Source organism: Centropristis striata, chromosome 3 (genome assembly GCF_030273125.1).
Source record: "Centropristis striata isolate RG_2023a ecotype Rhode Island chromosome 3, C.striata_1.0, whole genome shotgun sequence".
Lineage (NCBI taxonomy): Eukaryota > Metazoa > Chordata > Actinopteri > Perciformes > Serranidae > Centropristis > Centropristis striata.
In genome coordinates this window covers 21,714,126-21,727,919 of record NC_081519.1, presented here as the reverse complement: position 1 = coordinate 21,727,919, position 13,794 = coordinate 21,714,126, and the positions used below count along the sequence as shown (strand labels likewise).

Below are 13,794 nucleotides of genomic sequence, written 5' to 3'. Positions count from 1 at the left end.
GTCTGTTTGTATTCAGGGACATGAGTTAATTTTGAACCCGGAGATCTCTGTAAAGTGCACATTTTTTGACGTATTGTAATAAAACTTTTGTTAAACTGAGAAACTTGGACGTCTCCAGCTCTTCATTTCCCCATCAAAGAATGCGCAGAAAAATGGTGAGGTTTTTTCTGTCGGTGACAGATTATCAATTTTCAAGGTTTCCTCATGCAATTTTTCTAACAAGTGTAAGTCACAAGCAGCCAAAAGACATTTATAATCAATAAATCAATTTTATTTGTCGCATGAAACTGTATAAGGTACAACTACAGTGAAATGGAATCCCGTCAGCTCCCTCAGCTGGTACATTATTCACCATGAAGCACATGCCTCCTCCTTTATTCTTGCCAGAGCACTCTGTTATGTCAGAAAAAAAAGTATAGCCTAGGATGTCTCATAAGGCTCGGAGCCACTCCACAGGCAGCAAGTGGGAGAGCGACTGTGTTTTCATGACGAGTTTGACATTTAACTCCTAAGCAGGCATTGCATTGCGACAGTGCTGCCAGTTTAAGAACATAATTTTTACGTTCATAAAACCCTGAAGCTGCTCCACTTCAGTACTGTTCCCCTTTAAATCTGTTGAATCATTCATCAGGCACAGCCACAGCCTGAGCATCCTACGAGCCAATGCTGTGTCACAGTGACAGATAGGGGACTGAAGCAGTGGGGAAGACACTGCCTCAACTGTGTGTGTGAGATGCAAACAAAGTAGTCTGTGGGATTCCTCTGGAGGGGATGTTTCAAGGTTGGGAGAAGGGCCGGTTTCTCAGGTCCGACTTGGTGCTGCCACGACATAGCAGGAGCATACACTGCTGATGTGAATGTCAGAATATCCTTTAAAAAATACCAAACAGACAAACACATTCATACACATTCATAAAACAGAAAAAGGCAGCAAATACTCACATTTGAAATATTTAATTAGTGGTTAACACTCTTGCCACACAGCAAGTGGGTCGCCGGTTCGACACCGGCCTGTGCCTCTTCTGTGTGGAGGGTTAGTTTGCATGTTCTCGCCATGTCAGTGTGGGTTCTCACCAGGCTTCCTCCCACAGTCCAAAAACATGCACTTAGGTGTAATTGGTGACTCTGAATTGTTTGTAGGTGTGAATGAGAGAGTGATTGTCTGTAGCTATTGCCCTTTTCATAGAGCCGTTTCATGCCGGGACATTTACGGCTCTGCAACGTCTCGCCTCCACTATGAACGAGCCCGAAGCGGGATTCTAGGATCAAATGATCCCACCGATTTTCCGCCTCCAGAGGTCACAGAGGCGGAAAATAGGTGGGACTGCTGGAAGCGGGAACACTATGAACGGGCTGTCCCGGCAAACCGGAATATTTGACGTTGTGCGTGACGTCTAACACACACCTCCCATTTGGTCTGACAGTCATCGAATCACTGTTCACTGCAGCCGCAGTTGCTAACTTAGCCGCAGTCGCTAACTTAGCACGGCGCCCGGCAGTTATTGTAAACAAACTGGCATCGCTTACTGTGTACAGTGTCTGGTGCTTGTTGTAAACGGCGGTCGCTAGTGGACACATGCTGCTGCAGCACATACACACTGTACTGCTACAGAGTGAACTGTTTAGCCTATTAGCACTGCGCTACTGTGCCGCACTGCTGCTGCTCTGTCGCAAGTCCCTATCATCTCCTCCCACTATCCTCCACCTCGTTACGTGACGCTGGACTGCACTATGAAAGGGCATGAATATCACGCCTTCACGGGATCACTATGAACGTCCTAAGGCGAAAAGCCGGCACAGATCTTTCCGGCAATATAGCGGGACATTTGCGGGACCGCACTATGAAAGGGGCTTCTGTGTCAGCCCTGTAATAGTCTGGTGACCTGGCTACCCTGCCTCTCGCCCAATGTCAGCTGGGATCGATAATCGGTTAAGGACAATGAATGAATGTATGATATGGATTTTTTTGATACCAATTATCTATAATTAACTCCTACTCATGGCCAATGCCATTGCGATAACCATTTTTGGATTTTATAAAGAACTTCAGTAGTAGAATAGAGTAGAATATTGCAGTAGTTGAGTCTGGATGTGATGAAATCATGGGTGGGGGTTTCAGCAGCTGAAAGGGAGATGGATGGACGGGCAATATTTCTGAGGTTTCTTATGTTACAGTACATCAAAAGACTTCACAAACATACTTTACATGGCTTTTATAAAGCATTTGCCGAAGAACAAAAATTAAAATACTTTAATGAAAACTGTCAAATAGAGCAGGGTAAGATGACATAGAATTGACCCTAACCTAAACCTGAGTCTTTAAGTAGTTATTTTGACATACAAATCGGTGTATTATCATGATTGACAGCTGTGACTGACTCACGATTGGTCTAGCAGGTGTATGGGACCTCTATACTGCCACTGCATGGCCTGACCACTACAGTGCAGATGATTCAGGCTCCAAAAGCACCACCAGTGTATTATGGCAGCAGCCGTATTCTTTGGCTTCACTTTTGTGTAGTAGGAGGAAGTAGAGACCCATCATCCATCTTTATATACAGTTTATGGTTCCAACAGTGGCACGCTTGGCTCCTGAAAATGAGCATGTAGTAGTACCAGTCCTTACAACAACTGAGGCGGGTTGAAAGGAAACTAGAGAATAAGCAGTCTATTTGCAGAACTAACTGGCCTGTGTCTGTGTTTTGGCTCCTTCTAAACTGCCATACTTTTTTAATTGCATGTATTTCGCTGGGTTAGCTCAAGTCACATCAGAACAGCAGTCCGCTGCTGATTAGTAGCTTTCATTTTTACTTTTAAGAGCTTCAAATCCAGCAACCAGTTTGAGCAGATTTTTGCAGCTGCTGCCCCCCACCACCCCACCCCTCCCACACTGCTGAGCGATTCAAGTCTGTCAGTGATCAGGCTCTCCATTCCTACTCTGGGCTTAAGTGTTTGCTTTAATTACATCTGCCACAGAGGGCAAAGTATCTCTTTTTGTGATAAAGCTTTCACTAGGCTGTTTCTATTCCCTATCTTTTTGGGATGTAGTGAAGATTTTGTAAAAAAAAAAAACCCAAATAACTCAATAACTGAAAATAACTCAGCCGGGGTGGTCTAGAGCCTTTTTATTCCTGCTCTTCCAGGGCATCCAAGTGATCATATCACAACTCTGTTTCTATTTGCCTGGCCCTTGTTGTGGGATGAGGATCAGCTGGATGCTCCGCTGTGTTCTCGTGTGCAGCATATTGCTTTTACTCGGCTCTGAAAGGAATTAGGTCAGCACATGAAACATTCATAAAAGATACATTATGTGTAAATGGCCGACAGCTTAAGTCAAGTAGCTCTTCCCAACATGCTTAGCCCAGTCGCTGGGTAGATCTCAGCCTTTTTTGTGTGTGTGCACACCCTCCTTCAGGATTTACTATGAACATGACATGCATATCAACATGAATTAAATTCCATAGAGGCAATACTAACGTACAAATCATGGACACAGAGAGCACAATGGAGCATAAAAGCACAAAGGTCTGCTGGGAGAGAAAACTAGTTGGCTGTGGAAAACATGCAAAAGAGTAAACACAAGCATTTCATCTCTTTGGCCATGGCTTCATCACCACTCTCTTTTTAATCTGCCTGTATTGTGGAGAAGTTGAACTCAGCAGAGCATCAGTTTTTAAAGTCCTACTGACATGCTTGTTTTTCCCAGATTGTTTGGTTGTTGGGGGAGGGGAGGCGGTGTGTGTGTTTGTTTGTGTGTAGCGGGGGAGGGGGTACAGTTCACCATTTCTGTTTGTGCCGTTGTTCAATCAAGTCTGCACATGGAGACAAAGACTATCTATATTAATCAGTTCTCTGAAAGGGAAATTCGCCTCGAGAAAGAATGAATATATTAGTACACTTTACTCCTTTGATGCTAATTGCATCCCATAATTTTAGACAATTTATTCTTGATTCTTGCAGATGGCAAAATCACTGCAGAGCTTTGAAAAAAAGCATTTTGTGGACGCTTTGGTACCAGCCTATTAGCCGAATGCCATTATTTGAAAAGTGCAACTGTTTCTAAGGATTTCAATTCCAAACTAAAAATCTGAATGCTGTATTTCCTTCCTGCTTTTTGCACAAACTGTAAGGAATGGCAATCAACTTGAACTTGAATGACATCACCATCATCCACTTTGCACATGCATCATCGCTGTCGTAAACATACTTTTAATCCAATTTTAGCCACATTTTTTTTTTATGTTTGTCATATTTAATATGTTTAGACTGCATGAAGGATTTTAATCATCAGACAAGCACAAATGTTTTACGTGAAAGTGCTTTGTTGAACTTGAACTACCAGTTCTTGTCTGTACATTACTTTGGTCAACTTAAGTTTTATGTGCTGTATAAATAAATTTGACTTGACTTTATTTACTGATATTTTCTTTTACACCCAGCTCGTTTGTTTTGAAGAGGAGGAGACATCTGCTGATAATTCAGCTGCCAGAAAAAAACTCCAAAACTATGACCACATTACGATTCCTAACTGGTAGAAGCTGCATGATGGTGAAGACAACAACTCTCAGAATCCCATGCTACTCTCCGATGTCATCAAACTCAAACACGTAAAACTATAGACAGACAATTGCCGACTAGCTGCTGAACATAGTGTAGCATTAAGCAGCTACAGAGTCACGTTTTTCTCAGTAGTTCCACTTTTAAACCTGTAGCTTTCAGCCCCAACTAGGTGGCAACCTTCTAGTCTGAACAGTGAAGCAAACCGATAAGTGCCTTAAGCCTGCAATCTTTCAAATATCCAATTTTCATTTCATGAAAGTTTGTATGTCCATTATTTATATAAGTCTATGGCCCCAACTGACGCTGACTCAAGTGACATCGCTCAGAAATATAACTAATCTTCAAAATAATGATGCAATCACAATTACTGAAATTTAAATGGGATAGTAACTGATTACTTGTTATTTTGTAAAAAAAAAAGAAAAAAAGAATTAAATAGGGACAAAACATTGTCTTAGATGTAGGGATTTCTTTCTTATTGCAAAGCAGAGGATATTACATTGGATGATTTTAATAATTTTAATGTAGGCCCACTTGAAATGTGCACAGTGCAGCTGTATTATCAAGGATTGTCGGTTCAGGACTTGGTATCTGGAGATACTCCAAATTAAATTACTCAGATCCGGATCAGGAACAAAAAATTTTGTGATTGGGACATTCCAGTGTAACGTCAGTTACAGTAGTGTCAGTAGCTGTGTTTCTCAGCTGTTGCTGCTGTGCAGCACTCTGATCCACATCAACCAGGTAGGGGCGAGAGACATTGACATTACATACAGAGAGAGAGAGAGAGAGAGAGAGAGAGAGAGAGAGAGAGAGAGAGAGAGAGAGAGAGAGAGAGGTTAGCATGTATAGCATCTTTTTGGGTCTCCTTTTACTGAAGCCTAGAGTCTAGTCAATACAACTGCAGCTGACAGGGAGTAACGCTAGTTTTTGCACATATACTGTATATTATTATACTTCACTGCCACTTTCATATGTTTGCACTATAGCTTTGGCATACCACTAGTGGAAGCAGTGTCTTTGTTGTTTGTTTATGTTTTATAGTTATAATTTATATTTTTATTTTATACTATTTATTTTTATTGTATCTTTATTTTATCTTATCTTATTTTATTAAACTATTCTATTGTTATTATCTTAATCTGTTTTACTTTGTACTGCAACACCTGAATTTCCCCCCATGGGGATCAATAAAGGAATATCTTATCTTATCTTTGCTGCCTTCTAGTGGTCTGGAGAATTAATAATTCTTAACTGTCCAACTAAAAACAAAAAGATCTGTAGTAATTAATAAATTAGATTTTCAGATTTTCGTTTGTGATTATTAAAAAAGCAAAATTATAAAAAAGATTGATGGGTTCCATTGGGAGAATTTGGACTTGTTACCTCAGCATTTCTAAAATTCTTGCTACAGCCCGGTATCCACAGTACTAGAGTCCCCTATAGTGGTGTTTGTGTCCTTTCATTACATTGGTGGAGGGTGATGTCATGTTTTGTCCTGCCTCTGCGCTGCTCCCCAGGGCCCTGTAGTCAGTGGGACCCAGGGACATCTCAGCCTAGTGCATAATGCCATGTGAGATGACTTGGCACAAAAAAATAAGGGTGTTTGAATTAACCACTGTACCACTGAGTCTTGCCCAGCTAATAAAAAAGAATCAATGTTGCACCAAAGAGCCAAGGGTAAAACTCAGTGATGGAACAACCTAATACCGTCTCAGCAAAGTCACATTTTCATCTATAGACCTAGATTAGCCACATCACTTCTGCAATGCTCCACATTAATCATCACCATGCTGCCTATGCTTAATCCTTCATCACTGCTTTCATATGCTCCATTTTTTAAATGAGGCGATGTGAGATCCAAAAACACTATGAGGAGTTGTATCAGCTCTAAAAATACCAACAAAAGGCCATGAAGTTGAGAGTTTGTATTTTCTATGTGGAGTTTTTCCATTTTAACCTCCTGAGTGACTGAATTTCACAAGATTTATAAGCTTATTCTGCTGCTGCCTGCACAGTGTTCATCCCTGCCTCACAGTCTGAGGTTGATTTAACATAATGTGACTATTCATTTAAAGCACATCTCAATGTAAGACTTTCCGACTCATCTTAAACCTTGCAATAAAGTGCTGAGTAATCCTGTGTCCGCTGTATATGCAGCACGACCTTGGACAGACCATTTGTCCCTATTCTATGTGAGAGGTCTGGTGACTGCAGTCACTGCATTCATTGTGACAGTGACAGCTTACCTCATTTATGCAACATTTATCTATGTGACAAGCAGAGCCCTCTTGTGGCAGTTTCACCTACTGATTCACTTTCAACTGCTCTTGATCCCACTTAGCAGCATTTATAGACCTCTTCTACCGGGCAGGTGTTTAAGATGCCTTTCAACAAATCTCCAGTCTCACTCTGCTTGCTGTTTTCAGGAGGGTCACTTCCATGGCTTTTATCTGATCTTCACAGTTTCTCCAGTAGCTTTAATGTAATGCTGTTTCAGATGAAATAACAGCAGCTTTCTTGTAGTAGTGCTGGGTGCAAAAGAAATACTACACTAAATTACCTAATAAGCTTGGGCTATATCTGTTTTTCCATACAGTCATACCTTCCTGACACCATGGTATACTGTATATGTACATTTACATTTAGCAGACGCTTTTATCCAAAGCGACTTACAGAAAAAGGGAAACAATTAAGGTACAGTGCAATAAGAGCCATTAGTGCAGCAATAAGTGCTAGTGAGGATTCTTTAAGGAGTAGAGTTGTGTTGTGGTGCTAGAAGAGAAGGTACTCTCTGAAGAGCTGGGTCTTCAGGAGTTTTATAAAGGTAGAGAGGGACGTCCCTGCTATGACAGTATTTATCAGCTCAGAGATGTGTTCAAGTGGCGACAAGTTAGCAACGATGCAACTCTTCTTTTTTGTGAATAAGGGAAACATTCTTACACCAATTTTAACTTACTGAAAAAAAGAAATGCAAACATACACCATATGAATTGATTTTTCTCTTTTCCAACAAACTAAGTGCTTTTCAAATAAGCACCAACTCTGATTTGGACCCCCGCTGTCTTTCTCTGCTGTACCCTGGTTGCCAGCTGATCAGCTGTCCGCTGAAATGCGATGTTGTGGCTCTCTCTCCTTCTTCAGAGGTCGTCCATTAAACTTGCAAAATAAAGTGAAAAAAATCACCCAAAATACCTTGGTCCTTGTTGACCAGTTCACCTTTATCATCAGGACTAAACCTAAAATGCCCCCAAACAGGGACAGAGGCATTGTAGTTATAATAGTCCTATAAGTCGCCTTCATTTTCAAGTGGTCTACCTATTGGGCTTTCTAAATACCCTGGTATACTGTAACACTTTTATACCGCCCAATTTGGTTGTTGTTAGGTAAAGTGCAGGCGATGTTAACCTCCCTGTCTATTTTACTCCAAATGGGATCATAATTTACCAAACAGCATGCTCTATTGAAGATGATTTGAAACTACTGTGGAGATTGAGACCATAAAGTCATGAGAAGAAATATTTACTGAGGTAATAAATCAAGTGAGTACTGTAATTTTCTCATAGACTTTTGTAAAATCAGACTTCTTTTGGAGTTGAGTTGCCCCCTGCTGGCCATGAGAAAGAATACAGGTTTAAGGCACTTCCATTGACTTCACTTTGCAGAGCCAGATGTTGCCACTTGATATTACTTTAAAGTTATATAAGACAGTAATCCTTAACAGCACATTAGCTGATGTTTAATGTTAGCATTAAGCTTGATCCTATGTTTATTTTTTTACACTCACTGTAACTGAAGATAAAGTTATATTTTACCAGTAATAGCATTACATTTCTGTGCAGTTTTCTTACAGGTTGGGTTTTGATTTAACCTGCAGCATATTTGAGCCAGCATTGCTTTGTGGGTGGAAATCACATCAACCACACTTAGTCCACCACTTCCAAACTGAAATATCTCAACTATCGGAAGGATTGCAATAAAACTGGCAGACATTAATGTTCCCCTAAAGATGAATATTTCTAACTTAGGTGATCCCCTGACTCCCACAGTGCCACCATGAGGTTCACACAGTTTTTAGTGAAAGACTGTATATTGGATGGAATGAAATGGCATTTTGTACGGACAATCTTAGGATGACTTGCAAACCCTTTGTTCTCCTCTTGACTTTTCATTTGACCGTCAGATAAAATGGTGATGGTGCTACATTGCAAATGCTAGCATACTTACAGTCTTAACTAAGATGGTGAACATAAATAACATTTTACCTGCTTAGCATCAGCATGTTTGCATATGAGCTTTTAAACTTGTAAATCCTACAAACTTGAACATCGCTTCACTAAAGCAAGTAACGCGCTTTCTGCATGTGGATCCTACTTTTTAACAAATATCTGCAGTTAGACCTTTCTCTGTATTTCTGAGGTATCCCAGGTTCAAATCTCTAGCTTCATACCACTTCTGTCACAGTGCTTTCAGACACTGCAAGGCTGCAAAAAAACTGTAAGGATGAGTAGAATAAATTTACAGTGAGCTCAGTTTATGCTGTGGATTTAGTAAACATTGTGACATGGCGGATAGCCAAATGCTTTTCAGCTGACATTTCCATAAAGAAAACCATGTACAATAGAAGTGACATTGTTTTATTATTTTTCTATTACCAGTTATGCACACCCTTCAGCCATCTCATCTCTAACTGCAGTTGCTGTGAAATGACTCATGTGGCTGTGAAGAGATTTAGCACTTGTTCCATATTGGGCTGAACATGCATGTTGGAGTGAGCTGCCAGGTGCCAGGTTTGCTATTCTCTCTCTTCAATCACAGCTCTGAATATGGAATGAGACAAACTGGCTTATGTATAGGCTTCCTGATTAATAAAACATGAGGCACCCTTCAAATAAAAGGAATCCTAATCTCCTCATCAGGCCCCTTCTGCCTCCTCCGACTGAATAAGAGGACTAAACTGAGGCCTATCAGTAGCTGAGAGGTGCGGGTGGGGCAGGGGGGTGCAGCGGTCTGAGGACAGTGGAGAAAGCCTTTCATGTTAGAGCAGCATGTCAGATTAGTACCACAGCACCAGCTCGAATAGGGAGATGAGTGAAGGAAGAGAAGAGACTCCTGCAGGCACCTCCATCCTTTCTATTAATGTGCATCATAAAAAATACCCACAGTTTGATGCTGTGTTCTTGCAACTCTCTAACATCACCAAGATGTATGTCAGCACCATAACGTTACTGTGGAAGCCTACTTTTAAGTGCCATAAATAGATAATTAGGGCAATAACAACACATCTATTATACTATGTGTACTATTAATTTGAAAGGCAAATTACTAGTAACTACTAAGTAGTTGATTTTGTAGTTGTTTTGGCCATGATTTCTACTGATTATGATAGCATCTTACTCACCTATCAAATGTTCAGATCTGGAACATGGTGATGTCACTACAACAATGTCTGACAGGACAAAAAACAAGAGCAGTCAGCTGATGATACATGTTGTAAAATAGCCAAAAGGTAAGTCAGTTTATTTTATCATTGTAGGGAGATTAGCATTTTGGCCGTGGCCATGTTGGGTTTATGGAAGCAGCACATGCACAGAACAGATTTGGAAGCTGGAAGGACGCTATGCTATCAGCTAATGCTAGCGCTAGCTTTGTTGCAAGGTGTCTCTGAAAATCAAAATGAACAGCTTAGAGTGTCTTTTCGTCCAACAGAATGCTAAACAAGACTTTTTAACCACCTAAAATGTTACAATTAACTCAAACGCACTGTGTCTGTTGTTTGGTGCTGGTAGGGACAAGAACCGATACTTGAGTTCTAAGTTGATGCCTAAATTCTGAAAATGCTACGGTACTAGTTTTTCTACAGTGGCTGCAGTGCTGACTTGAATGGTTACGGATGTAACTTAAGTTCTATGAATTCTGAATGACAGCCAGATTTCATTGTCATACATTTCAGACCGTCTCTGGTGTTTGGAAAGAATAAAGATATATTTCATTGTTTTTTTTACTGTGGTATCAAATTAGGTGTTGAGAACTGTGGAATTTATTGGTATCAACTACTACATTTTTGGTATTGTGACAATCCTAGGTGCTGGGCAAATAATGTAGTTCAGTTTTACTGAAAACAGCTTACTGCTGTGGTTGGGAACAATGCAAATGAGAGCAATACCTATGTCATAAAACCAAGACAAGTTAAAAAACAACAACTGTTGAGTGGGGACTGCAGAATTGTGTGATGGTTCTGTGACTTCATCAAGAGCCACCCATTTCACATCACAAGTAAAATTAAAAATATTGATTGCAGTTTTAAGTTTAGTTTCAAAGTTGGTCCAAGATTATACTTGGCTTCACTTTGGCTTCATTTTTAAAAAAATCACACTTTTCTTCACTGCCAGCAGAAGAAGTTTCAGTAAGTCTGCCAAGTTCTGTTTAAAGACACGTTAAGTGTCACATTGCACCTGCGCCGTCTCTCTTCTGATGAATTTAATAAATATCCAGTTTGCCAACTGCCAAGATTTGAATGCAGCACGAGTTCCACCTTTGGGCTGAAATGTTTTGGCTGCACTAGCTGTTCTGCATCATCTCTAACATAGCTAGTGATGTAACCTGCATGCGCTGAACAAGGTGCCTGCTTATCACAGGCTCCAAATGAAACTACACAAGTATTTTATTTTAATCCGTAGCATGTTGGTTTCTTCTCAGTCTGCTATTTCTAGCTGGTACAGCAAAGACTGTCAACCCGGCGGGTAGTTCTGCGAAACGTATTCAGGTTAAATCAGAGTCCTCAGTGTTCTCTGTGTGCTTTATATGGCACTGAAATGAGCAGCATGAGAATCTAATTTGAAAGCATTAAGTGAGTTCTCAGTCTCAGCACAAATGACAAGCGATTTTGCTGTTTTGGTTGTAACCGTAGAAAAAATGTTTAATTTTCTCCCTACATTATTATCAAAGGATCACGATGGAAATCATTTGTATCGCAAGTCCAGTCTATTGTGCAGCTGATTCACTGTGACATTGCCCAGCTGGGTGCCATGATAATGCCTCCATCAGAGACCTGTCACTCCCCCTTTCTCTCCTCTTTTTACTGGAGTTCGGTCTTTAAGTGCCAGGCTCAGAGCCGCAGTAGGGGTGCCAGGGCTACGAAAGGGTTAGCACCAAGGAAAGAGGGGATGTAGGGGTGGGGGAGGGCAGGCGGGTTTCCACTGCTGCATTGCCCGAGCCCTGTCTGCCTGACGCTGCACAGGAAAAGTCAGCTTTGCATTGAAAATTGCTGCGGCGCTGTAGGGAGGGATCTGGGTGAATTTTGTTTCAAACAGCAATGAACTGTATATATATCACAGGACAATCCTGCAAGTGTTTGTCTCAGAGTTGCACATACACCAACGCTGTTACGTAACCATAACAACCACGACAACGTGACAAGCACTGGATTCGAAACGGAGGGCATGAACACAACAATATCTGCCGTTGGCAAGAGAACTTGAAGAACCTTCTGCGGTATCGCTGTGGCCCTCATATCTAAAGATAGCCAGCCCTGTCAAATGCTCTGATGTTCAAACAGACTGTAACATCACACACAAGTGGAAATCAAAGTATAGCTGTGCTATAATATCAAGCTGTCTCATACATTAGACTGCAACATCCACACGTCTATGTACACTATGTACTCTCAGTAAATGAGCCCCTTATTTGTACAGATACAGTATAAACTTCTCTGTCCGGTTAAATCTACAGTACATGGGGGATGACTGCTGCCAAACAGCAGCGTCAAGGGCCTGCAAGTTAAAATGAGTAATTTATCACGCTTTCATATCGATTCCACTGCTCAATACCTTTCAGAACAGTATATTTAACGACTGCTGTTGGGAAGCTGTTGAGCAACAGTGAGCGGCTGCCCAGCGATTCCCAGTGGAAATGTGAATCCCATCTCGCAAATAAACACGATTCACAGTCTAAGTGGCATTTCACTTTGAATGGCTGGCTGCTTTTACATCAAAAAAAAAGAAAAAGATCAGTAAGTGGAGCAGACAAACACCATGTCGACTCACAGTTGGAGAGCCAAGTGCTGCCTTCTGCCATTTGGATCACCATGGAAACAACCAAATACACAACCTCATCAGCTTCAACTCAACATACTGCAGTCCATGTGTGATGGCAGGTTGTACATCCTATCTTTCCATGCTGCAAATAAAAACGCATTTCATTTAATAGCAATAATGGCATCAACTGCAGGTTATTGAAGGTAGTTATGTTTGATGAGGGTTCGCATTCGGCTTAATGATGAATAAACTGGGGTACATGAGGTAATACACCACTGCCAGTAAGAATATGGGTCTACAAAACATTAATCAATAAAAAGACAACACACTGACTTAACTGGTGTGACACCAGTTGGACAACATCTCATGTTGCATGACACAATTTCCCCTCATTTATTCACATTATCATTACAGCAATTTAACATACAAGGCCTACAGCACAGCAGTGAGTGTATGTAGTAAATGACGCACGATTACAACACAACCTACGTCTGTTGCATACAAATTCTAAGGGATCACCGCGGATGTGATCGGCCGCAGGTGAGCCCCGACATCGTGATGTGATTCCTATCCAACCACCTGGCAAAAAGCGCACTAATGAGCAGATGACAGACGTCCAACATGCGTTAAGGCCACCTCCCTCCTCCCTCGCTCACTCTCCTCTTACCTGCTCTGTGCGCTTCACCCAGGCGGACCTCGGTGATGCTGCTCGGGTCACTCTGAGATCTTCCCCGCTGCAACACGCAATCCTCGTCCAGCCCGTCCGATGATGCCATGGTGAAAAGCAAAGCAAAATAAAAGAGTGAGAGGAGGAATCACCGTTAGCCAAGGTCACCAGCATCAAGTGGGGGAGCAGATTTAATGTGGATGGACTGCTGCAGCTGCAGCTTCTGTTCCCCGATAAGCAGCAGTGCTGGGGAAATCCATTACGCGCGCAGCATCATGCCTCCTTCAAGTGCTGCTCGTAAACCCCGAACATTTTCTCGATTTCACTTTTCTTTTGGTAAAAAAAGAAAAGAAAGAAATTGTCAGTCAGTGTGTAACAGCCAATTAAACAGCAGTTATATGTGTGGCAGAGTAAAATATACATCAATAATATCTGGTATTAGAATTACAAAAAATCTGATGACATATATATATTTATATATATATATATATATATATATATATATATATATATATATATATATATATATAT

The 13,794-nt window shown here is 41.1% G+C and overlaps 1 protein-coding gene across 1 annotated transcript in view; it reads right to left on the bottom strand.

Moving 5' to 3' along the window:
- The window catches only part of phactr3b (phosphatase and actin regulator 3b), a 66,716-nt gene extending 53,236 nt beyond the window's left edge, over positions 1 to 13,480 (bottom strand). The window contains exon 1 of the mRNA XM_059328506.1: positions 13,264 to 13,480. Coding sequence (XP_059184489.1) covers positions 13,264 to 13,372 — 109 coding nt within the window. The 5' untranslated portion in view covers positions 13,373 to 13,480. The remainder of the gene's footprint in view (positions 1 to 13,263) is intronic.
- Between the last annotated feature and the right edge of the window lie 314 nt (positions 13,481 to 13,794).